This window comes from Acomys minous, assembly GCF_964271855.1.
Source record: "Acomys minous genome assembly, chromosome: 7".
NCBI classification, from domain to species: Eukaryota; Metazoa; Chordata; class Mammalia; order Rodentia; family Muridae; genus Acomys; species Acomys minous.
In genome coordinates this window covers 79,042,714-79,065,725 of record NC_140488.1, presented here as the reverse complement: position 1 = coordinate 79,065,725, position 23,012 = coordinate 79,042,714, and the positions used below count along the sequence as shown (strand labels likewise).

The following is a 23,012-nucleotide window of genomic DNA, read 5'->3' as shown; positions in this document are numbered from 1 at the left end:
TATCATATTGAATTTTTATTTCCATTTCATTAATTAAACCCTTATTTTAATTACCTCTTCCAATATATTTTTGAAGTGTGTTGTCTTATTTGCTCTTGTGTTTTCAAGGCCTTTAGTTGTATCATTAACGCATTCATTTGAGAACCTTTAACTTTTTTATGTATGCCCATTTTGCCTTATGTATTTTGAAATGCTGTCTTTTCATCTTCATTTAATTCTAAGAATTTTTTAGTTTAGTTATAAATGGTAATTTATTTTTAATTTTATGTGTATGAGTGTTTTGCCTATATGCATGTGTGCAATGTACATGGCTGATGACCATAGAAGCCAGAACTAGAGTCATGGTAACTGGGGCCATATGTGTGCTAGAAAGCAATCCAGGTACTTGCAAGAGCAGCAAGTACACATAAGCTCTGAGCCATTATTCCAACCCTTTTAGGAATTTAAAGTTTTTCCTTCATGGCTTCATCCTTGATCCAATTATCGCTCAGTTGTGTGCTGTTTAGTTTCCATGAGTTTTTATATTTTCTGTCATTTCTTTGGCTGTTGTTATCTAGTTCTATTTTTATTGTGGTCAGGTAGAATGTAGAATGTTATTTTAGTTTTTCAATATTTGTTGAGTCTTCTTTTATGTCCTAGTATGTGGTCTATTATGGAGAGCATTCATTCCATAGGCTGCTGAGAAGAATATGTATTCTTTGATGTTTGAGAGGACTATTTTGTAGATTTGTTAGGCCCATTTGAAGTTTTATCTTTTATGTAAGTTAGTTCCAGTATATTTCTGTTTAGTTTATTTCTGGATGACATATTTATTGGTGAGAGTCAGGTATTGAATTTACCTTCTGTCATTATGCTGTGGTGGATCTATCATTTTAGTTCTAATAGTGGTTCTTTTATGAAATCAGGTACCCATGTATTTAGTCTATATATTTTTATGATTGTAATTACCTGCTGGTAGAGTTTTCTATAAGAAACATTAAATATCCTCCTTAGATCTCTGACTAATTTTTTTTCATATATTAGAATAGCCATACCTGGTTGGTTGTTTGGTTTCCTTTGCTTGGAATGCATTTTTAAAATAAGCTTTACCTTAAGGAGGTCTTTGATGGTGGTATATATTACTTGAGTGCAACAAAAAGATGAATTCCGTATTCTAATACAGTCTGTTAGTCTGTGTCTTTTAGTTATAGAATTGAGATAAATAATCTTCAGTTATTATTGAATGATGTCTGTTACTTCTTGCCATTTCATTGGTTTGGTGGTATTTTCTTGGATCTCTTTTGATTACCTGCCCTGGCATTGCTTATTTGTTCCTTATGACCTTTTGGCTCTGTTTATTATTCTCTTCAAATAGAAATATTGTTCTAGTATCCTCTGTAGAGCTAACTTTCTAGTCATAAATTCATTTAGTCTGTTTTTTACCATGCAAATTTTGTTTCTTCTTTAATGTTAACAGTTTTTCTGGGTATTATAATCTATGTTGACAGTTGTGACCTCTCAGGACTTGGAATATATCTTTCTAGGCCTTTTTGGTTTGAAAGGCCTCTGTAAATATTGATTGTTGCTGTAATAAACATGCCTTTAAATGTGACTTGATTTTTCTTTCTTGCATCTTTCAATATCTTCTGTTTTTAATCTTACAACTATAATGTGTGCATTCTTGTCTGCTTGTTGTTCTTAGATGCATATCTTTCTCTTGGTTAGGAGGTTTTTTTCCCTATGATTTTACTAAATATATTCTCTATGTCTTCAATGTGGTATTTGTTTTCTTCTGTGCCCATATTTGGAGGCTAGGTTTTTCCATGCCATCTCAAAGCTCTTCCATGTTCCATTAATATGTATTTTTAAAATTCTCATTGGCTTTTTACTGAAGTATCCAATTCTTATACTTTGTCTGCTATCTATTCCTGAATTGCTGTTTTTGGCATGATACATTTTGTTGAAGAGGCTTTCAATGAACATTTCCAACTGGATTTTTAAATGTATTCATTTCCAGCATCTTTTCTGTTTTGGTTTTCTTTAAAAATCTAGGCCATTTTCATGTCTTGGATTGACTTACTTATTTCAAGCACCTCTTTGTTTTTGTCTTCTTTGAGTTGTTTGCCACTGTGATAATCATTCTTTTGAATTTCTTGTCTGAAAGTGTCTCCATTTATTTTCAACAGGGAATATTGCTGTAGGATTTGTGTTTTGGAGATAGCATGTTGTTCTGCTTTTTGTGTCTTTTTTTTTTATTTCTACATTAGAATTTGCACCTCTGAGGTTACTTTGTTGGTTATTTTTTGTTGTTTTTGTTCAACTTCTTTTTCTTCTTTCAGCAGATTTTTTTTACAATGTTTTCTGCATAGGGCTAATTCTTAGTAAGGTTAGAGTCTTGATTTTTGTTTAACTAGTATTTGAGAATACAACTCTATCTAAGCTTGGTTAAAGAGTCTTGAGCAAATTTCCCTTGGCTATGTGGATTGGTCTTGGGTTTTAAAGCCCCATAGGGCTACTAGAGGACCCTAGTCAGGTGCCTGGCAGGGCTCTGGGACTCGGGATCATGTGTGATAGCTGGAGAATCTCTGGTGGGAATCTGTTGTGTAGCAGATGGATGCAGGCTGAGAGACGGTATCTGTTCCTGGCAAACAGCCTTAGTACTTGGTTACCTGAATGGAGGAAGGCAAGAAGGGAGAGCAGTGGTAGCTTGCTTGGGTTCATAGTACATGAAGTGGCTAGAGGGGCCCTGACAGTGAGCTCAGTCTTAATAATTTTAATTATGCATGTGTGTGTTTGTATATGTGCACATAGATTCAGATGCCCTTGGAGGTTAGAAGTGTCCAATCTCCTTGGAGCTGGAGTGAGTTGTGAGCCACCTGTAGAGTGTGCTGGAAACTGAACTCAGGTCTTCTGTAAGAGCTGAGCCATTTGCACAGACCTAGCAAATATTCTTACTGATTTGTTTTCAAGTATGAGGTCATGGTGGTTTAAATTTTATTTGGTAATGATACATTTAAAGGAAACTAACAAGTAAAAACCTGTGTGTTTGCATATAGATATACAATATGCACAAATGGAAGCTTTTATCCCCTTATAGTGGCTGAGGCTAAGACCTAGTACTTCACACATGCTAAGGAAATGTTCTAATATTGAGATATACCACTCAGTAGATGTAAATACATTAAAAATGACAAAATTTTATAAATAGACATTGAATCTATATGGTAGGACCATAGTTGTGCCATTTTGGCATTTCTTTTGCTCTTTATTGTAAAAACTGAGTTTCATAATGGTGTTTTTATACTTGTATACAATATGTTTTGATCATATTCATTCCGTATGATGCCTCTTCGCCTACTGCTCTCATTTCTCTTACTGACTAGCTCCCTCTTCTTATGTCACATACATTGTACCATTTTCTAATGTCTTCTATTTATGAAAATTTAAGGAATTAGAAATGATGAATGAATAAGAACAGATAAACTCATAACACCACATTTTATCTCTTTGCTACAAGCTATACTATCACTATATATTTGTATGTTCTTTATAGGATAATTACGACTTTTGTTTTTAATTTTTATTATAATTTATTCATATTATATCCCAACAGTTATCCCCTCACTCCTATCTTCCCATTCCCACCTTCCCTCCCTCTTCTGCCCTATTCATCTCTCCTAGACCTCTGACAGTGGGGGAGGGGCCCTTCTCTCCCACTATCTGACCATAGCTTATCAGGTCAGGTCACAGCAGCATAGCCTTCATCCTCTTCCTCTGTGTGCCCACAAGGCTGTCCTGCCAAGGGGCAATGATCAAATCCTGGGCACCAGAGTGCATGTCAGATGTTCGGCAGCAGTACCTCCTCTGCTTCCCCCATGTGGAGAATGAACTATCCATAAGCTATATCTGAAGAGGGGTCTAGGTTCTCTGCATGCATTGTCCTTGGTTGGTGTTTTTGCAGGTCCCCCTGCGTCCAGATGTTCATAGCAGCCTTATTCATAATAACCAGGATCTGTAAACAACCTAAATGTCTCTCAATGGAAAAATAGGTAAAGAAACTCATACATTTGCACAATTGACTACTGTTCAGCTATCTAAAACAAGGAAATCTTGAGGTTTACAGGCAAAAGAACGGAACTAGAAATGACACAGAAAAACATGCATGGTATATATTTACTTATAAGTGGATGTTAACTCACCATATATGGTCTCTGAGAGACTCCACCCAGGGGTAATCAGAACAGATACTGGATCTCACTGCTGGACTCCTAGTGGAGTGTCGAATGTTATATTATGACTATTTCTTCAGAGTATATATTTAAGATATAAAATTAGTTTGTCAGACGATATGTACATTGAAAATTTTATCACCTATTTACATATTGCTCTCTGGACAGATTTGTTGTCTGATTAATTTGCAGTTGCATTAACAGTACCTGACAGGGTCTATTTCTTTACAACCTCATCTGCTCTTGGACAATCTTTTTTTTTTCTTTTGTCAAAATGAGAGTCTTATAAGCAGTATCAATGAAACTCACTGTTGTTTTGATTTGCATTCACTTGATTATTTTAACATTATTTACAGTAATTACTATACATCTACTTTATTTCTATGCATAAAGCCTTTCAAGACATTTGATGCATTTTGACAGCATTATTTTCAAAAAGAGCTTTTTCTTTTTGAAATTTGAACTCTCTTGATAGGTGAATGAAAGAGATAGGTGCCATCTGAACCACTTTCACTGCATGATGAAAATTTATAAAATATTTACCAATTTGATAGGTAAAAAAATATTTAGTGCTGGGTATGTTGGTGCATGCCTGTAATCCCAGCACTAGAGAGGCAGAGGCAGGAATATCTCTATGAGTTCAAGGCCAGCCTGGTCTACTAGGTAAGTCTAGGACAGCCAATGCTACATAGGGAAAGCTTATCTTGCAAAGCCAAAAAAAAAAAAAAGTACTTTCATTTATATTTCTTTGGTTACCAATATGCTAAAAATTAAAATAAAAGCACAGTTGCATGCATTGCTTGACCATGTTGTGTGTCTGTTTTAAAGATTACTGTCTCAATATAGACTGCAGTTCAGTGGTAGCATTCTTGTCTAGCATGAATAGGGCTCTGTATTTATTCTCCAGCACTGTAAAAAAAAAATAACAAATGAGTGCCACTAGGCCTCCCCACCAAGAAGAGACTTGATACCCTATGAGCATATACAGGGGGAGGAAGTCTCCCTCAGTCACAGTCATAGGGAGGGGAGTAAGGGGAAAATGGGAGGGAGGGAGGAATGGGAGGATACAAGGGATGGGCTAACCATTGAGATGTAATATGAGTAAATTAATAAAATATTTAAAAAAGAAAAAATAACAAATGATTGAAAAGAAGCTACAGTGTAAGTAATATTAATGTGTACTCATAAAAGTATACTCATAGATCTATGACTTAAACACACACACAAATATATAGTAAGTGGAAAAATGTTCATAATCAGAGCTGTTGAAATGGCCCATTATGACAAGTAGCAAGACTCCCTTTTACTGAAGTGTCTTAAGCAGAGGTAGGTATATAAGAGTGAATTAATGTATGTTTTCAAAGAATAAATATTCTAGTGAGGTCATATAGTTTAATAAAACTGAAAGTTGATCATGTTCATACTGACTCAGTTTATGTAACAACTGATGGTAGAGCCAGAAAGCAAATTCTGAGCTCTTGATTACTAAATCCATTATCGCATGTTCCTAAGACAGGATTTTTTCAGTATCAGATTGCATGTACTGCCATCATTGTTGCCCTAAAATGTCTTTGTAGTTTATAATTTTTATTATTCTCTTCGGAGCTGATGATCCTTCTTCTGGCCAACTCAAATAATGACTTCATGTTTCCCTGCAGGCACATCTCATCCCAAAGTAGCCAAACCATTTGAAAAAGTAAAATACCTCTGGACAGTTCCTCCCCATGCTGGGCCCACTGCTGAAGATCCTGCCTGTCTAACCTGGATGTACTTCTCTGCTACAGATCCAAGAGATACAAATTCTGGCTTGGTGGGCCCTCTGCTGGTGTGCAAGGCTGGGGCCTTGGGTACAGATGGCAAGCAGGTATTTTTGGGGAGTCTGGGTAGGAAGACTGGCTGGAAAGAAATAAAGCTGAGTTTCTGGGCATGTGTCCAGAATGGGGCTGGATCCTGGAGGTAAGGGAATAAAAGATCGATAAGTATAGCAATTATATCAGAATTAATAGTTGGTGATCTTCTGTTCTTATGTATGTTATTATTTTACATGTAGACACACATCTTATGTTTTGACTCTTCGTTTTTCCTATTCTTAAATCATTATTCTCCCTCCAACCTCAGTAGTCCATAACATTGTTCCTAATCAATAAACCTGCTTCAATATATGCCTGCTATGTCTTTTTTGTTTTTTGCATCTAGTCCATCATTTCTAACTGAAACCTTGGGCAAGTTACTTCAGTTCTCTTTAACTCTACTTCGTCACCTGTAAAGAAAGGGTTAACAAAGGAAGAAGTTATTTTTGATTTCTTCAAAGAGTCATAAAATTAACACACACAAAGTGCTTACTAAAGTATTTGGCATATAGTAAGCACCCAGTAAATATTAGCTGTAAAAATAATAAATAATAGTAATACATTTTTTAGCTTTTTCATTTTCTAATTTTCCTCCATAAACTCTTGCTGCTCCTTGGTTACTTTGCATCAGTCCTTTCTCCAGGTAATTTTGGGCTATCTTTGGTGACATACTATGTTTCCTAATCCATACTTGGTGCTCCTCCCCTGCTTCTTTTCATACTTTACCCACCTCTAGTCCTGTTCCTTTACTCTGACCTTATACTCTCTAAAATTTTAAGTTTTCCGGGTGAAACTTGCCTGGCAACAACTGTTGCTCTGATCATGAGACATGGGCCTGGCTCTGAATCTGAAAAAGAAAATGAGAAGGAATTAAAGATCCTTGGGTCTACAACTATGCAATATTCAGCTGCTAAAACCGTTGTTCATTCCTCCCTCTATTTTTCCCACTGGGATTACAGAAAGGAATGGATAAAGAATTTTTTCTGCTCTTCACTGTGTTTGATGAGAATGAGAGCTGGTACAGCGATGACAACCAAGCAGCTGGTATATTGGATTCCCGCCTGCTCTCAGAGGATGTCGAGGGCTTCCAAAACTCCAATCGAATGCATGGTATGGGGGAAGAGTTTTACCTTTGTCTATAACTTTCAGGCCTCAAGGGAAATGTAACTCTAGCCATATTTATAATAAATTCCTAAAAATGTTAAGCTCATTGATCCAAGAGATAAGCTATGTTGAGGAATACAACATAAAGTTACTGGATGAAGGCAATCACTGGATAAGTCACTGGAGAAGGGAATGCTTAAGCTAGAGCTGAACTGAATAGGGTTATAATCAAGATGTTACAGGCAGGAGTAGAAGACCTGAGGATTAGCAGTGCTCTCACCCTAACCCAGGGATTGCTTAAATGAGTCCTGGAATCTGATTCCTGTGTAGGTGAGAGCACAGAAAGGCTTCCCTATATGTGAGGGCAAGTAGAGAGCAAGAGGTTGTAAAAATTTATGTCCTGCCTTCCTCATCTTTGTTGTCAATTATTATGAGGAAAGTAAGACACTCTCGTGAGTCATGTTAATTCCATTTTGAATTTGTTGCACTCCTAATATGCAGTCATAGAAATACAAAAAACTGAGATTCTTTTAGTGTAGGAAAATTTTGGATACTGTGAAATAAGTTATATTATAAAAGTCTTCTTTGGGAAGAAGGGACAGAGAGAGAGAGAGAGAGAAAGAGGGGGGAGGGAGAGAGGTTTGATGTAGGGCCTGATGGATGAGTAGAAGAGTGGCAAATTACAGAGAGACAACAATTGAGTGTATTCTGGGGTTGATAGGAAAGCATGTAGAAACTCAACATTATACACTGTGAGTAAGCTAGGTTTAACACTTTAAAGATGTAGAGATGAATATATTTGCTAGGTTAATGATGTGGGGGTATGTGTGTGTAAATACTTTAGGTAGGGTATCTTGAAAGAGGTTTTTCATAAGACTTTTAGGTGAGCAAATATCTTTGGTATTACCAGTGAATATGAAGAGGAGGAGACAACTTGTATTTGAAACTTTGGAAAACACCCTGTGTGGACAGGTGTAGAATTAGAACAGTGAGGTGAAAGAATAATCAAAGGCATTGCAAGAAGATTAGAAAGTGTAGCATGGAAGACAAGTTGGAAAACAAGGGGAAACAGGAGAGTTTAAGGGTTGTGTGTTTGGCTGTGTGTGTTTAAGAGCTGAAGTAGTAAAAATAGTCAATTGTTTCCAGAGTGTAGTAAAGGAGAGAAAAGGGATGATACCAAAAAAGCTAGCTGGGCTCTTATCCCAAAGAAGTTCTATGAATAGAACTTGACTACCATAACAGGAAGCAGAGGAGTTTAGGATGGTCTGGAATTTCAAGTTATGGAAAACCAAAGTACCGGGTTGATATGCTACTGATCATGATTTCAGTAGTCTGATCTCATCTCCCTGTTTTGTCTTGTGTTTTTGTTTTCCAGCTATTAATGGGTTTCTGTTCTCTAACCTGCCCAGGCTGGACATGTGCAAGGGAGATACAGTGGCCTGGCACCTGCTTGGCCTGGGCACCGAAACTGACGTACATGGCGTCATGTTTGAGGGCAACACTGTACAGCTTCAGGGCATGAGGAAAGGTGCAGCCATGCTCTTTCCTCACACCTTTGTGACAGCCGTCATGCAGCCTGATAATCCTGGTAAGTGCTTTTACAGCAGGCATAAGACTCACAGGTTTTGTTAATGAGGAAGCCAACAATGACAAGGGCTAATGTGGGAGGAAGAGGGGTTAGTGAAAAGAAAGAGGTGTGTGTTCAGGGATCTTGGAAGATTTTTCAAACCACTTCTTATCTCTTCAATGTATTGTCCATGCTCTGATTATTTACTTCATTTATGAAGTGAGTACAAGGCTGAGAGAGCTCTGTTCTGGAGCAAGAGGAGGGAAGTCCAGGCACTGCTCAGCTTTAGTGCTGAAATGGCAGGGGGTACACTTAGTCACATAGCTCTTTGGCCATATAGAGATCAGATTATGATACAACCCATATATTTGAAAGATTAATGGAATGTACCTGTGTTTTCGAGTCTGCTATTCTATGAAGATTTCTGCAACCTCTTCTCTCTCTCTCTCTCTCTCTCTCTCTCTCTCTCTCTCTCTCTCTCTCTCTCTCTCTCCCTCTCTCCCTCTCCCTCTCCCTCTCCCTCCCTCCCTCCCTCCCTCCCTCCCTCCCTCCCTCTCTCTCTCTCTCTCTCTCTCTCTCTCTCTGTGTGTGTGTTTAGTCAAATGTGTTTGTAAAGAAAACAGAAGACTAGAGAAAGCTATGTTTTGTTCGGCTACATGCTTTAGTAATGACTAAGATTTGAGAAACATTTGTGGCTTTCCTTTGGGAAAACAATATGAAACCGAAGTCATTCTTTGGACATGAAAAGGAAGGGCTAGAAACATGAAGATACAGAATTGAGTTCCCTGTTTGTACGACCTGCAAGTATGGAATGAGCCCTCTACTTCACATGGTTGTGTGTTTAACCATTTTAGATGAGAAAGCAAAAACTCAGGAGGACCCTTTCCAACTTGCTAATCATGTTGCTTTAATCACTTCCCTTATCTGTACAGAGTCAGCTTTCCCTCCTTTCTTTTTTTTTCACCCCCTTCTTCATTTTCCTTTTTTTGTACTGACTCTATTCTCTTATACCTTCTTCTTAACACTAATTTTTTCTCTCCTTAAATGCTTTTTATTTTTTCCCAGGATTCCAGTTATCTCAAACATTTTATAATATACAGGTATTTTCTTCAGTCCAGGGTGCATTCTTTTTTCCAACCAGTAGGTGGCAAGAGTGTTTGTAGGAAAACTTATGCATCACTGCAGTGAACTTTTATTTTTCTTTCTTTAACTTTTATTTTAATTGTGTAAATTCTATTTATATTCAGAATATAATTCCTTAAAAGGGTAATTCTTTGTAACAATTTAATAATTTCTTCATGGACTGTAAACTTTACGAATACAACATTAAGCTATTCTCTTCAGATATCTTATTGTTTCCCATCTACCTAGAACATTTTCTTGGCCAGGGAGAACTGTTTACAAATTATAAACATTAGTTAATAGAGTTAAAAGAAGCAAGAGGAGTATGCACTTTCAGTGCACAGGGGTGGAAAAGATCTGAATAAGAAAGATCATATTCTTGAGCTTTAATCCCAAAGCCAAAATCTAAATTTAATCTCCTTAAAAAAAATCAGCCAGGATCTCCAGCAACATCTCTGTCCATTCCTGGCATGGTAAGGGGAGGGTGATAGGGACAGGGAAACAGGGCAAGTGTTTCCCCAGGGGCTTGTTGCTTAGGTACAGAGCTGGGTTCCCAGCCTCTCTGGGGGAGGCAGGGAGTGAGTGTTACAGCCAGCTCATACTTTTAGAATGAGACATCAAGGCTGGTATCAATGGGGATTGGGGACTTGGGTGTCCCACAAGCGTCTAGCCCGTTTTGGTTCATCTATTATGCCAGGAATGATAGGGGATTCAGAGGGGCCTGAAACCCTCTGACAGTTAGGGTGAGATGCACTCTCCCATTCTCGGGGAGTACTTCCCCAGCGTTTGGTTTCAGGCTTTCCCCAATGGAGCCAGTGACTCCTAGCATCCTGGAATGACTAATCTGAGAGTCCTATGAAGTATGAAGTGAGGAGTCTAAGGCCAACTTCACTTGTGAATTAGGAGTTGGAGGAGGAACCAATCTGTCAGAAGTCTAGGGGCGGGGAATAGGGCTGAAGAGAGAGGGAGGGTGGGAACAGGAAGATAAGAGCAAAGGGATACAATCCAGATGTAATGTGAAATAATAATAATAATAATAATAATAATAATAATAATAATAATAATACCTGAGCAGTGAGGGTGAATATGTCTGAATCACTAGGGCTGAAGGAGCCAGAATACCTCCTCTACATACAATGACATGGGTCTTTATCAGAGGAAGAAAGACAGTACTTAATTATCCTATGTGTGAGGGGATGACACCAGAGGTATAATTAAAGGCCATTTGTTCGAGGCTAAGATCTCAGAATGGGGTGGAGTATTTCCTGGAACTCCCTGTGCCTTTTATCAGGAAAAGTCAGGCCTGTTTTTTCTATGTGACACTGGTTACAAAATTCTGGAGTCACCAGATCAGGTGGAGTGAGGGGCTCCCCCTGAGAAAGGGAGTCCTTCTTCCTAGTCAGAGCACAGAATTGGCTATCTGGAGAAGATCAGACCTCAGCCTTAACCAGCAGTGAGATTGCTTTAATTCAGCATTTGAGGACCAGCCAAATGAGATCCCATTTCAAAATATTAATTAAAAAAGCAAAAACATTTTGGTAGGGAGCATGGAGGGAAATATAGTGGGAGGTTTTCAAGAGTAAAAGTTTAAAATGTCACTATTGGCTAAGATTTATGAATTTTGGAAGTCCGTTTTTTTTCTTTTACCTTTACACATTCACATTTTTTTTAAATTGTCAAAGTAATGTCAAGTCATAGAATATTAGAATTGGTAAGGCTTACTTTAAATCACCTAAGTTCAGTTACTTTACTGAAAGATGCAAAGAACAACCTGAAAGGGATGAATGGTTTGCTGTGATTAGAAGTACTGACTGTAAATTTTTGGGTTTTTTTTCTGGCTCATCCTCCATCAAATCCTATTAATTCTTACTCATGGATGATGTTTTGACTCTGAATTTTATGTTTGTCCCCTGAGCACTTGCTCTGTCATTAAGACGAAGACAGAGCAATGGGAATAGTTCTCCAAATCAAAGCAATACAATGGCCAGTCTGGACCAGAATCTAGCTTTGGAATTCTGTGGAGACTAGTATTGATGGGCAGTAATGAAAATACAGTTGTGCTTGTAAAGCTTTGTAGATGCTTTATACACATCTCTGTAACCAGGCAAAGTCATGCATATCTTGTCTTCATTCCAAGCACCTTAGAGGGCTAAGTTAGGAAAATGAATGACCTGAGCCAGGAATTTTGCCAACACTCTGAGCAGCATAACAAGACTCCCTTATATAACTCCATGCCAGAGATTCAGTATGTTATGTCTTCAATACTTATATGTTTAAAAAAAAAAAGCAACAAAATCAAATATTAAAGAATTAAAATATGTAAAGAATTTATATGTGAGCCTGTTGGTGATTGTTGTCATCATCATTTTTCTTTGCTATAGTATTTTTCATTTGTGTATTTTTATTTTAATAAGCTTATTTTAATTTTAATAAAAATGCAATCTTGTACTTAAAAATCCCACCTTGACTAGTATGCCTCAGCCATTCAAACTGTAATACTAATACTAGATCTTTAATATCAGGGAAGGTGTCAGATAAAAGGTTAAAGCCTGAATATATTATGTTCCATTAAATTCATGTTAGGTATTCAACAGCATAGATTTTTTTTTACTACCTGGACCATAATAAGGGTTTCTTCTTTCTTTTTTTTCTTTGTAGTTCTTTCTTTGTTCATTATTTCCATGCTTCCTTCTCTTTCCCATTTCCTTTGTGCAATCAGTTTAAAGACATTAATAGTAAACTCTGAGTCACCAATAATTCCTTGCTGTTGGATTAAGGGGGGGAAAAATCAAAGAATTTCCTCTTAGTGTCATTTGACTAAGAACAAACCCAGAATTGAATCCTCTATTTTGCCTTCTCTGTGTCTTCTGTTATCTGTCTTTCTGTTTTATGTTTGTGAATCTGTGCCTGCTTGAATGTCATCTTGTGAATCTGCTCCTGTGTCTGTGTCTGTCTGTCCGTAACAAAGGATTTTTGCTCTGTATTTATTGAACAACCGAGAAAGTATCACATGGAGTAGGAATGAGGATCTGGTACAGAAATCCGTAACAGAGTTTTACGAGGAAGTAAGGCCAGAATCCAACTCACCCAGCTAGCAAACAGTACTATGAACATCATTCTTTCTCAAGCAGTATCTGAATGCTGTGTTCAACATTTATGGTAGATATTCATTTATAAGAATGCTCTCAACCTCTATTTTTGCTCTTTTCAGCAAGTTATTATTAGAACTCATGCCTTACTCTACATTATAGGCATGAAAGAGTATAAGGTTATAGCTGTGGATTAATTTAGGTTGTAAATGTTGATTACATGGCAAATCCAAGGCAAGCAAGGTTGGTTGTTATATTGTTCTCTTAAAGGCAGGCTAAACAAACAGGATAAGTACACAGTAGGCTAGAAGTCTTAAGTCTTATGTGACCTCAAGATGTATTATTAACTCTGGTTGTGCTGTCTAGCAAGATTTCCAATCTCTTGGAATCTAAGAGATATTTTTTTTATCAGATTGCATCACTGAAACACCTCCATTTTTGTTTTATTAAAAAACTAACACATCAATGGAAGTGGTCTCTATTAAAGAGCTTGTCAAGGTATGGTGTACTGTAGGGGCAGCCTAAATCAGCATCACTTTGTTCTTTGTGGTCCTTTAAAAAAGTTAACAAAGCTACAATAGGCCTGCGAGAAAGAGGCAGACAAACAGAATGGCTTTTCCTGTAAAAGACCACAGTTTAATCCTGAAAACCAATTAGAAGCATTGAGCTAGTTAGTACCAAACATCATTTCACAACATTTTTTTCGAAGCTGGGAAGTTATTGTGGCTTTAGTTTGGATGGACTGAGCTAAGGATACTTTTGTAGTTTTACCTTTAACCATGGCAGCAAGGATAGCTGCAATAGTCCTTCCAATGAATCTTTTGTATGCATATGTTCAAGGCTATCATTAAGTTGTTCTGAAGCAGATCCTCCATGCCATGGGCAAGCCAGATTAACAGGTATTCAGGCAGGCACGGGCTGGCTTTAGAATTAAAACCAGGAAACAACATAACATTGTAATGAGCGTAACTTTGGTAAAGGGTGAGAGTTAGAAGAGGCATGCACTTTATATGTAGTTGAAATTCAGGAAAGTGTCCCTCTTTGTTATCAGGTTGTCTTCTGGTTGCAGTTCATGATGACTCTACCAGTCCTATTGTAGTCCAGAGAAGACCTGTACCAGAAAGTCCAGATGTGAACCTCAGCCCCAAGTTATGAAGAGAACAGGACCCAAACATGGGTTCGGTCCTTGAGAGAATCAGTATAGAACTATGGATTTGGATACATTTCCTTGCTTTTGATGATTTTTCTAATAGGCGTCAGGGAAAAAACTGAGAGAAACATTTTTTTTTAATTAAAAGTGTAAGTTGCTTTGGCAAGTTTCTCCTGCCTGAGCAATCAGTTCGTTTATTCTCTCCAATTTTTACTTATGTATTTGATTTTTGAATAAGGAATAAGCTTGTTCAATTATGATTTGTCCTTAGGGTTATAGGGCATGCTTTATAATCACAAGAGACATGAGCATTTCAAAGTAGACAGAAAGAGATACCCATTTTAGATCATCAGAAGGATAATTGTTTTAATCTCTTTTGAGATCCTTATAACAGGGAAAGCAGTCATTAAGTTTCTGCAGTTGATCAGACTTATGTGATTGAGCTGTAGCAGAAAAGAACCTTGAAAAGGCATCAGCACAAACATGAGAAAAACAGCTTAAATATCCCAAACATTTAAGATTTTGAGACCATGTCTTGGAAAATTTTGCATTGCTTTTGTAAAGCTTTCATGGCCTGTACTTACAGCTGTTCCCAAGAGTACTCCATTGAGTTAACATTGAAGTTGTAATATGATAGATATTTATAAGTCTCATCTTTCACGTATCTTACATCATTTGCTCAGATCCTCAAAACTTGCATAAACGTTCTAGCTTTCCTTTTTATGTAAAAATATCCAACCATTTTAACTTTCTTTACTAAAACCCCTTCTATCTTTATATCCATTTTACTTTAGTTTTTATGTGTTGCTTTTCTCTTTTAATATTATGAGATATGGATGCTTAATTATTGAGAGACGTCATTGGAAAGGCAAAACCTTTTCATTATTAGGCTGTAGAAGGGTAATAAAAAGTAGTCTTGAAATCAATAACAATAGCATGATAGTTTTGAGCTTGTTTACCCATTGAAACCTGTTTGTGAGTTTACTTCTTTCAGTAGAAAACCTCTTGGCTCTAGGAGAGGGCAAAGCTTGCTTTTCACTTTTGAAACATTTGAAGAGGCATAGTCAGCGTTTGTATTTTCATAAGTCAATGAAAGAAATGAGGTGCCAGCAATCTCTTTAATATTTGTAGGAAAGTCCATAAAGGTTTCTGTGGTTTTTTGTCTGATCATAGAACATGGTCAAGGATTTTATTTGTTTGTTTACTTATTTACATATGTTAGGCCCTTGTGTATGTGTCAGAATCTGTGAGCCTGTTTAGAGTCCCTACTGATTTGGTGTGTGTGTGTGTGTGAATATTTAATTAATTAATTATTTATTTAAATTAACTTATTTATTCTCTTTATATCCTGGTCACAGCCTCCTCCTTACTCTCCTCCCAGTACTACCCTCCTTCTCCTATCCTTTCTGCCCTATTACTCAGAAAAGGTAAGACCTTACCCACCTACTCCATCTCATCAAGCCACATCAGGTGTCATTTCCCCTTGTGGCCTGGCAAGCGGTCCCATCAAAAGGAAGTGGTCAAAAAGCAGAGAACAGAGTCCATGTCAGAGACAGAACTGCTCCCCTTACTAGTGGACCCACATGAAACCTGAACTATCCATTGGCTACATCTGGCTACATCTGGATGTAGGTCCAGTCCATGCACAGCGCTCAGTTGATGCTTCAGACCACACAGGCACCTCTGGGCTCTGGTTAGTTGTCTCTATTGGTATTACTGTGTAGCTCTTGTCACCTCTAGGTCATTTTCTCCTTCCCTCCACTTTCCCACTAGACTCTATATGCTTCTCCCAGTGTTTGGTCTAGTCTCAGCATCTGTTTCAAATTGCTGCTATGTGGAATCTCTCAGAGGACAACTATGATAGATTTCTGCCTGCAAACTTAGCAGAGTATTGATAGGCTCAGTAGTTGGCTCTCTTCCATGTGTGGGTCTTGGGTTGGGCCAGGCATTGGTTTGATGTTCCCTCAATCTCTGCTCTATCTGTTCTATCTTTATCCCTGCGTGTCTGGTAGGCAGTGGTTGAAGAGAAGGAACAATGTAAGAGAGTGAGGGCAGAGAGAAATAAGGGTGGAAATCAGAACTGGGGAGAGTGGGGAGGGGTAGATGGGCAGAAGGTCTGTAGAGAAAAGAAAAACTGTGGGAGAGGGCATGTCTGCTACAAGCAGGACATGTAAGTCAGAATAGGTCTCTGAGAGAATATGAAGAGGACTATAGTTGAGACTCCAGTAGCAGGGGCTATGGAGACTGAAGAGGGCACCCTCTAACTAGACAAGACTCCTAGTGGAGGGAGGAGAACACTAACCTACCCACAAAAATCATTGATCCAAAACTTACTGATTTGTTTCTTAATCAACTGAGGACTGCCAGGCGGCTGGACCTCCGTTTAGATGTTTTTCTTATTTTAGAGACTTTCCTTTCAAGCTTTCAAATCTGTATCACTAGCAAGAAACACGGTCATCCTTAGTCTGCAAAGGCAGTACAAAGCCAGGATGTTTTCAAGGTGAAACCAGACATTTTTAGCTATGGATAGACTGGCTAGGCAGCCTCAAGGGAAGAGCTGGCAGAGGCTTGCTTTCTTGATACTCTAGCAGCAGGTGGCCAGGCTGCTAAATTGTCTGATGAAGATAGGGCCTGGGACAAAGAGGCCCCAGCAGAGTTGTATATGCATGGTGTGCTCCATGAAACTTTGCATGTTTGTTTTGATGTTGTTTTAGATCTGATTTTTAAGAGTAAATTTGTTAACTGTTATGCATGGATATGAGATAGAGGAATCAAGAAATTCTCAGTAGTGGGAACAGAAGGCTATGTGGAAAAGGCAGGCTGAGCATTGGTGTGCTTAAGAGGAAGCTATTTCTCATGATGGAAGTTGAAGTAAAATCAAACAGGACCTGATAAAAAATGAGAAGGAATTAAAAAATGTAGTCCTGGAGGGGAGCACTGCTACTGAGAGTGACCTATATAGGTTCTACAGACCTGAGATATCCAAATTTCTCTTTTAGGACCTATTCCCTGCTGCAAGCGCACAAGGTGGACACTATTTGGGGGAATACACAGACTACTGTTCCTTTTGACAACTGAGACATCCAAAATTCACGTTCCCTGGCATGTTACACATCCCCCAAAGGGGACCTTCCCCATACACTCATATAAATTCAGGCTATTGTGCTCTTACAGTGGGTGCTCCAAAATGCTTTGCTTATATACTAAAGGTTTCTCACACAGAACTCCAAAGTGTGTGGATTAAACACGTTAAAAATTCTTTATACAGAGCACCAAAATTCAGTCCATTTGAAAGTATTAATAATAAACTCCGAGTCACTAATAATGCATCAGTATTATATTAACACAAAAGCACTTCCCCTTGGTAACATTTGAAAAAGCTGCTATCATTTAACCAAGAGCGAGTTCAGATTTGATTTTTCTACTTCACTTTCCCTTTGTCTTGTCTTCTGTCCATATAGTATATGAATCTGAATCTCTTATTTTCCTTTCATCTCTCTTTCCTCTGTACTGTTTTTTCTCTCTCTTTGATGTCCCTTTTTCTTCTTCTTTCCCTTTGTTTTGTTTACCTCCCATCTTGCACTTTTTCTTGTCTTTTTACCCTTATTTGCGTTTTCTTTCATTTCTTATTTTACCAGTGTCCTTCTACTCATGTCTTTTCTTCTTGCTTTTACTCTAATTTTCCTTTTTTCTCTTTTATTGAAAATAGATTTTAAAAAACTAATCATCATTGCTCTTTATGTTACACCGTAATCAAATCCAGATCCTCATGCACAAACTGCTGGTAAAAAGACCCTGCCCCGCCCAGGCTCAAGCTGAGAAGAACCTTAAAACACCAGGATCTTTGCTGCCCACACTTTGTTTCAGTCTCCAAAGCTCTTCATGTGTGCCATCAGTACAAGGCACCCGTGCCCACAGCCCTTCCTAGGAGCCTCTCATGGTGCTTCTTGGTGAAGCAGCTCAGCAGGGCCTCAAACTCTTTCACACAGAGTTCCTTCCTCAGGCGGCCTCCTGGGGAGGTGGAGGCCTGCATGCACTTGCCCAGGCTGCCAGATGCTCCAGGAAGGCTTGAAGATGGCTCTGCACATGCCTCCACATCGCTCTGTTAGTGGTCATGAGCGATTCTTTCAGGCCCCTCTGGGCACTGCCTGAAAATAGATGTTTTTAGTTAATTTATTCAGATTACATCTCAATTGTAATCCCATCCCTTGTATCCTCCCATTCCTTCGGCCCTCCTGCTTTCACCTTATTCCCCTCCCCTAGGTCTGTGACCATGGGGGACTTCCTCCCCAACTATATGATTATAGACTATCAAGTCTCATCTTGTTAGCCTTCTTATCCTTTCTCTGAGTGCCATGAGGCCTCCCCACCTAGGAGAAGTGGTCAAATATGGGGCACCAGAGTTTGTGGCAGAGTTAGTCCCCACTCTCCACTCAACTGTGGAGAATGTCCTGTCCATTGGCTAGATCTGAGTAAGGGTTCGATGTTTACTGCATGTATTGTCCTTGGTTTGTGCAGTAGTTTGAGCAGAACCCCTAGGCCCAGATCTGCCTGTCCTGATTTTCTTCTTATAGGTTTCTAGGACGCTCTGGATCCTTCTATTTCCCCATCATCCCATACTTCTCTCTTTAAAAATAATATAGCCCAACTAGAGTGTCCTCTCTATTTCTCTCAGTTCCTCCCCACCTCCTTTCGCATCCAGATTCACCCCTTTTCTCTCTCTCATTAGAACACAAACAGGCTTCTAAGGGATAACAATAAAATGAGATTCAACAAGATCAAACTAGAACTAACACATTGGAATAAGACAAAACAAATAGTAGGAAACGTCCCCAAGAGAAGGCACAAGTAACAGATAGAGACTCAGAGGTCCACTCATATGCAAACTCAGGAATCCTATAAAAACAGTAAACTGGAAACTGTTACATATGTGCAACTGAGGGGGACTTCTTCCCCCTGTAAATGCTCATAGGGTATCAAGTCTCTTCTTGGTAACCTGCTATCCTTCCTCTGAGTGCCCCCAGGCCTCCCCTTCCAGGGGACATGGTCAAATATGGGGTACCAGAGTTCATGTGAAAGTCATATCCCACTCTCCACTCAACTGTGGAGGAGGTTGGGAGGTCCCCATCAGGAACAGTCATAGGGGAGGGGAGTAGGGGGAAAGCGGGAGGGAGGGATGAATGGGAGGAAACAAGGGATGGGATAGCAATTGAGATGTAATATGAATAAATTTATAAAATATTAAAACAAGTATGCAAATCATACAAATAAATACATTAATTAAATAACATGAATAGTTTTTAAAAATTCTTGACAAAAATATCTCCAAAGATGCCGTTGAGTTTGTTTTCTTTTGGTCATCTACTGATGGACATGCAGCCTACCCTTAAGAGTGATTTGCTTCCTCAGTGAGAGTCCCTTCGGGAAAACAGTATTTTTATTTACAAGTGGTTGTCAATTGGAGGTAGCTTCTGAGTAAATGAATGTGGATGGGGGCAGCTGTCCATTTCTTCCAGCTCTAGGACCCCATCAAGCTCAGACCCTTGCAGGCCCTGTGCAAACTGCTATAGTCTTTGTGAGTTCATATGCTGATTTAGAGGGCCTTGTTTCCTTGGTGACTTCTATCCTCTTTGGCTCTTACACTCTAAGCTCCCTTCTCCACAGGAAAGAGGAGCTCTAAGGGGAGGGGTTTGGTGGAGATTTCCCATTTAGAGCTTAGTATTCCTAGGTCTTTGCATACTGTTTTACAGGAAAGTCTCTGTATTTGTTTCCATTTGCTGCAAGAGGAAGTTTCTCTGACAATGACTGAGCAAGGCACCGATCTATGAGTATACCAAAATGTAATTAGGAGTCATTGTATTACTAGTTCTTTAGATAGGCCACTATTATTTGATTTTTCCCTAGGTTCCTGGATTATCTAGTCTAAAGTTTCTTTGTCACCCAAGCAGTATTGGGTATGGGTTTCATCTCATGGAATGGGCTTTAATTCAAATAAAAAATGATTGGTTATTTCCACCAGCTTGTGCCACCATTACACTAGGATATCTTGCAAAAAGGACACAGTTGGAGATGAAAGAGATTGTAGCTGGGCTGGTGTTTATGTTTCTCATTTGGTAGCCTACAGTGTACCTTCCAGACACTAGCATAGAGGGGTAAAGGTTCTATGTAGGCACCAGTCCAACTTCTCTGTGGTCAATGAATTGTGTGGGTGTTGTCTTCATCAATGGAGCCTTGTCAGTTTGTGGAGAGCAACTTATAGTCTTGGGAACAGCTTGGGTTTTTTGGGGGTTTCCATGAGACCCCTTTGAACAATTTAATGAGATAAAATTCCCAATTACTTCCTCATACTGAAAACTTCATTGGGCCTGTGATTGGTTGGGCTTTGGAGACCATTCCCATCTCATCTGGGCCTTGGAGCTTTCTCTGAACTGCTGGGGTGATGCAAGGTCAGATCCACCCATGCTCCACACACTGAAGTCTCCCCTGAGCTTGCACACCCAGATGATGGTGCTCTGAAGCCTACAGTTCAGTCCCAGAGAGAGTACTGGCACAGTGTGCTAACCTGCTTTTGGCTGGGCTTTGGAGACTGTGCCTGTACCCACCTGAGCCCTGGGGCCTTCCATGTATTGGAGGGATGACTTAAAGTCAGATTCAACCATGCTCCAAGCCCTGGGTTCCTCTCTGGACTCATAACCCAGATGCTATTGCTCTGCAGCCCATAGTTCAGTCTGAGACACAGAGTCTGAGATGTAGACCACAGATGCAGCTTGCAGGCAGGAATGAGTCCAGACTCTGGGGATTAGACACAAACCCACAGGGACCCAGGGATTCCTCCATGGACAAGTTGGATGGTCCAAGGCCACACCCAACTGTGTACCACACGGTATGGACTCCTCTCACCCGGGGCACTCCAGATCGTGTGCTCTGTAGCTCCCAGCCTGGTCCTTGGCTTAGTCCTGCCAATCAGACACAGTGTGTGATCAATGCCCCCATCTTGGATCCCCTGGCTATCTTTTGCTTTATTGATCTTAGCTAATCTGATGGGTGTAAGATTAAATCTCAAAGAAGTTTTGATTTGTACTCCCCTGATGGCCAAGGATGTTTAAACCTTTCTTTAAATGCTTCTCACCTATTTGAATTTTCTTTTTTGAGTATTCTTTGTTGAGATCTGTACTCCAACTTTGAAATAATTTATAACTTGGTAGTCAGGGGTTTTTGTTTGTTTTTCTTTTTTGTTTTTAGAGACAGGGTTTCTCTGTGTAGCCTTGGCTGTCCTGGACTTGCTTGTACACTCTGTTGGCCTCAAACTCACAGCAATCTGCTTATCTCTGCCTCCTGAGTGCTGGGATTAAAGGCATGTGCCACCACACCTGGCTTTTGAGTTCTTTATATATATTGGATATTAGTTGTTTATTAAGCTTAGAGTTGGTAAAAAAAAATCTTTCCTCATTTTGTAGGCTGCCACTTTCTTTGAATTATGGTACGTATTCTGTACCATGCAGAAGCTTTTCATTCTATGAGGTCCCATTTAGTGCCCGTGTTAATGGTGTTCTGTTCAGAAAGTCTTTTTTGTGTGTGTGCCAATGAGTCTTACACTATTCTCTATTTTCTCTTCTATCAGGTTTAGTGTATTTGGATTTATGTTGGAGTCTTTGATCCATTTGGACTTGAGTTTTGTGCAGGATGATAAGTATGGATTTGTTTGCATTCTTCTGCATCCAGACATCCAGTTTGTCTAGCACAATTTGTTGAAGATACTGTGTTTTTTTTTTCAGTGTGTGTTTCTGGCTTTTTTTTAAAAATAAAAATTCAAATATCTCTAGGTGTGTGGATTTATGTCTGGGTCATCAACTCAATTCTGTTGATCAACATGTCTGGTTTTGTGCTAATACCATGCTGTTTTTATTACTAAAGCTCTGTAGTATAGTTTCACATTTGGGATGGTGATACTTCTATGAGTTCTTTTTTTATTCAGAATTGTTTTAGCTATTTTCTATCTCTCCCCTTCCTCCATTTGAATCTGAAAATTGTCCTTTCAAGATCTGGGAAGAATTGTGTTGATGAGGATTTCATTGAGTCTGGAGATTGCTTTTTGTAAGATACCCATTTTTACTATATTAATCCTACATATCCTTGAGCATGAAATATCTTTACATCTTCTGATTTTTTAATTTATTTCAATATCTTAAAGTTTTTTTTAATCATACAAGCCTCTTACTTTCTTTGTTAGACTTACCCTAAGATATTTCATATTATTTTAAGATGTTGTAAAAGGTGCTGTTTCCCCGATTTCTTTGTCAAGCAATTTGTAATTTATGTATGGGAGGATTACCGATTTTTGTGCATTAATCTTGTATTCAGCTACTTAGCTGAAATTTTTTTAGCTGAAAATTTTTATCAGTTGTAATAGTTTCCTGGTGTAGTTTTTTGCTCACTTACATATACTATCCTATCATCTCCATTAAAGATATTTTGACTTCTTCATTTCCAATTTGCATCTCCTTGATGTCTTTCAGTTGTCTTATTGCTCTAGCTAAGATTCAAATAATATATTGAATAGATATGAAGAGAATGGAAAGCCTTGTCTTGTTCCTAATTTTAGTGGAATTGCTTTGAATTTCTCTCAATTTACATAGGTGTTGGCCATGGGCTTGAGGTAAACTGTCTCTATAGTGTTGAAGTATGTCCTTATTGTATCCCAAACCTTTCAGGAATTTTTATCCTGAAGGAGTGTTGAGTTTTGTCAAAGCACTTTTCTGCAGATAATGAGGTGATCATGTGGTTGCTTTTGTCTTTCAGTTCATTTATATGGTGGATTGCATTTATTGATTTACATATGCTGGACCATCTCTGTCTCTGGGATGAAACCTACTTGATTATGGTAGATGATCTTTTGGAAGTGTTCTTGGATTTTATTTTCAA

At 38.6% G+C, this 23,012-nt stretch overlaps 1 protein-coding gene across 3 annotated transcripts in view; it reads left to right on the top strand.

Moving 5' to 3' along the window:
• The window catches only part of HEPH (hephaestin), a 95,503-nt gene that overhangs the window by 40,420 nt on the left and 32,071 nt on the right, over window positions 1–23,012 (top strand). For all 3 annotated transcript variants that reach the window (XM_084789885.1, XM_084789886.1, XM_084789884.1), the window contains exons 11-13: window positions 5,867–6,072; window positions 7,018–7,168; window positions 8,538–8,750. In XM_084789885.1, the coding sequence (XP_084646011.1) occupies window positions 5,867–6,072; window positions 7,018–7,168; window positions 8,538–8,750 (570 nt within the window). The remainder of the gene's footprint in view (window positions 1–5,866; window positions 6,073–7,017; window positions 7,169–8,537; window positions 8,751–23,012) is intronic.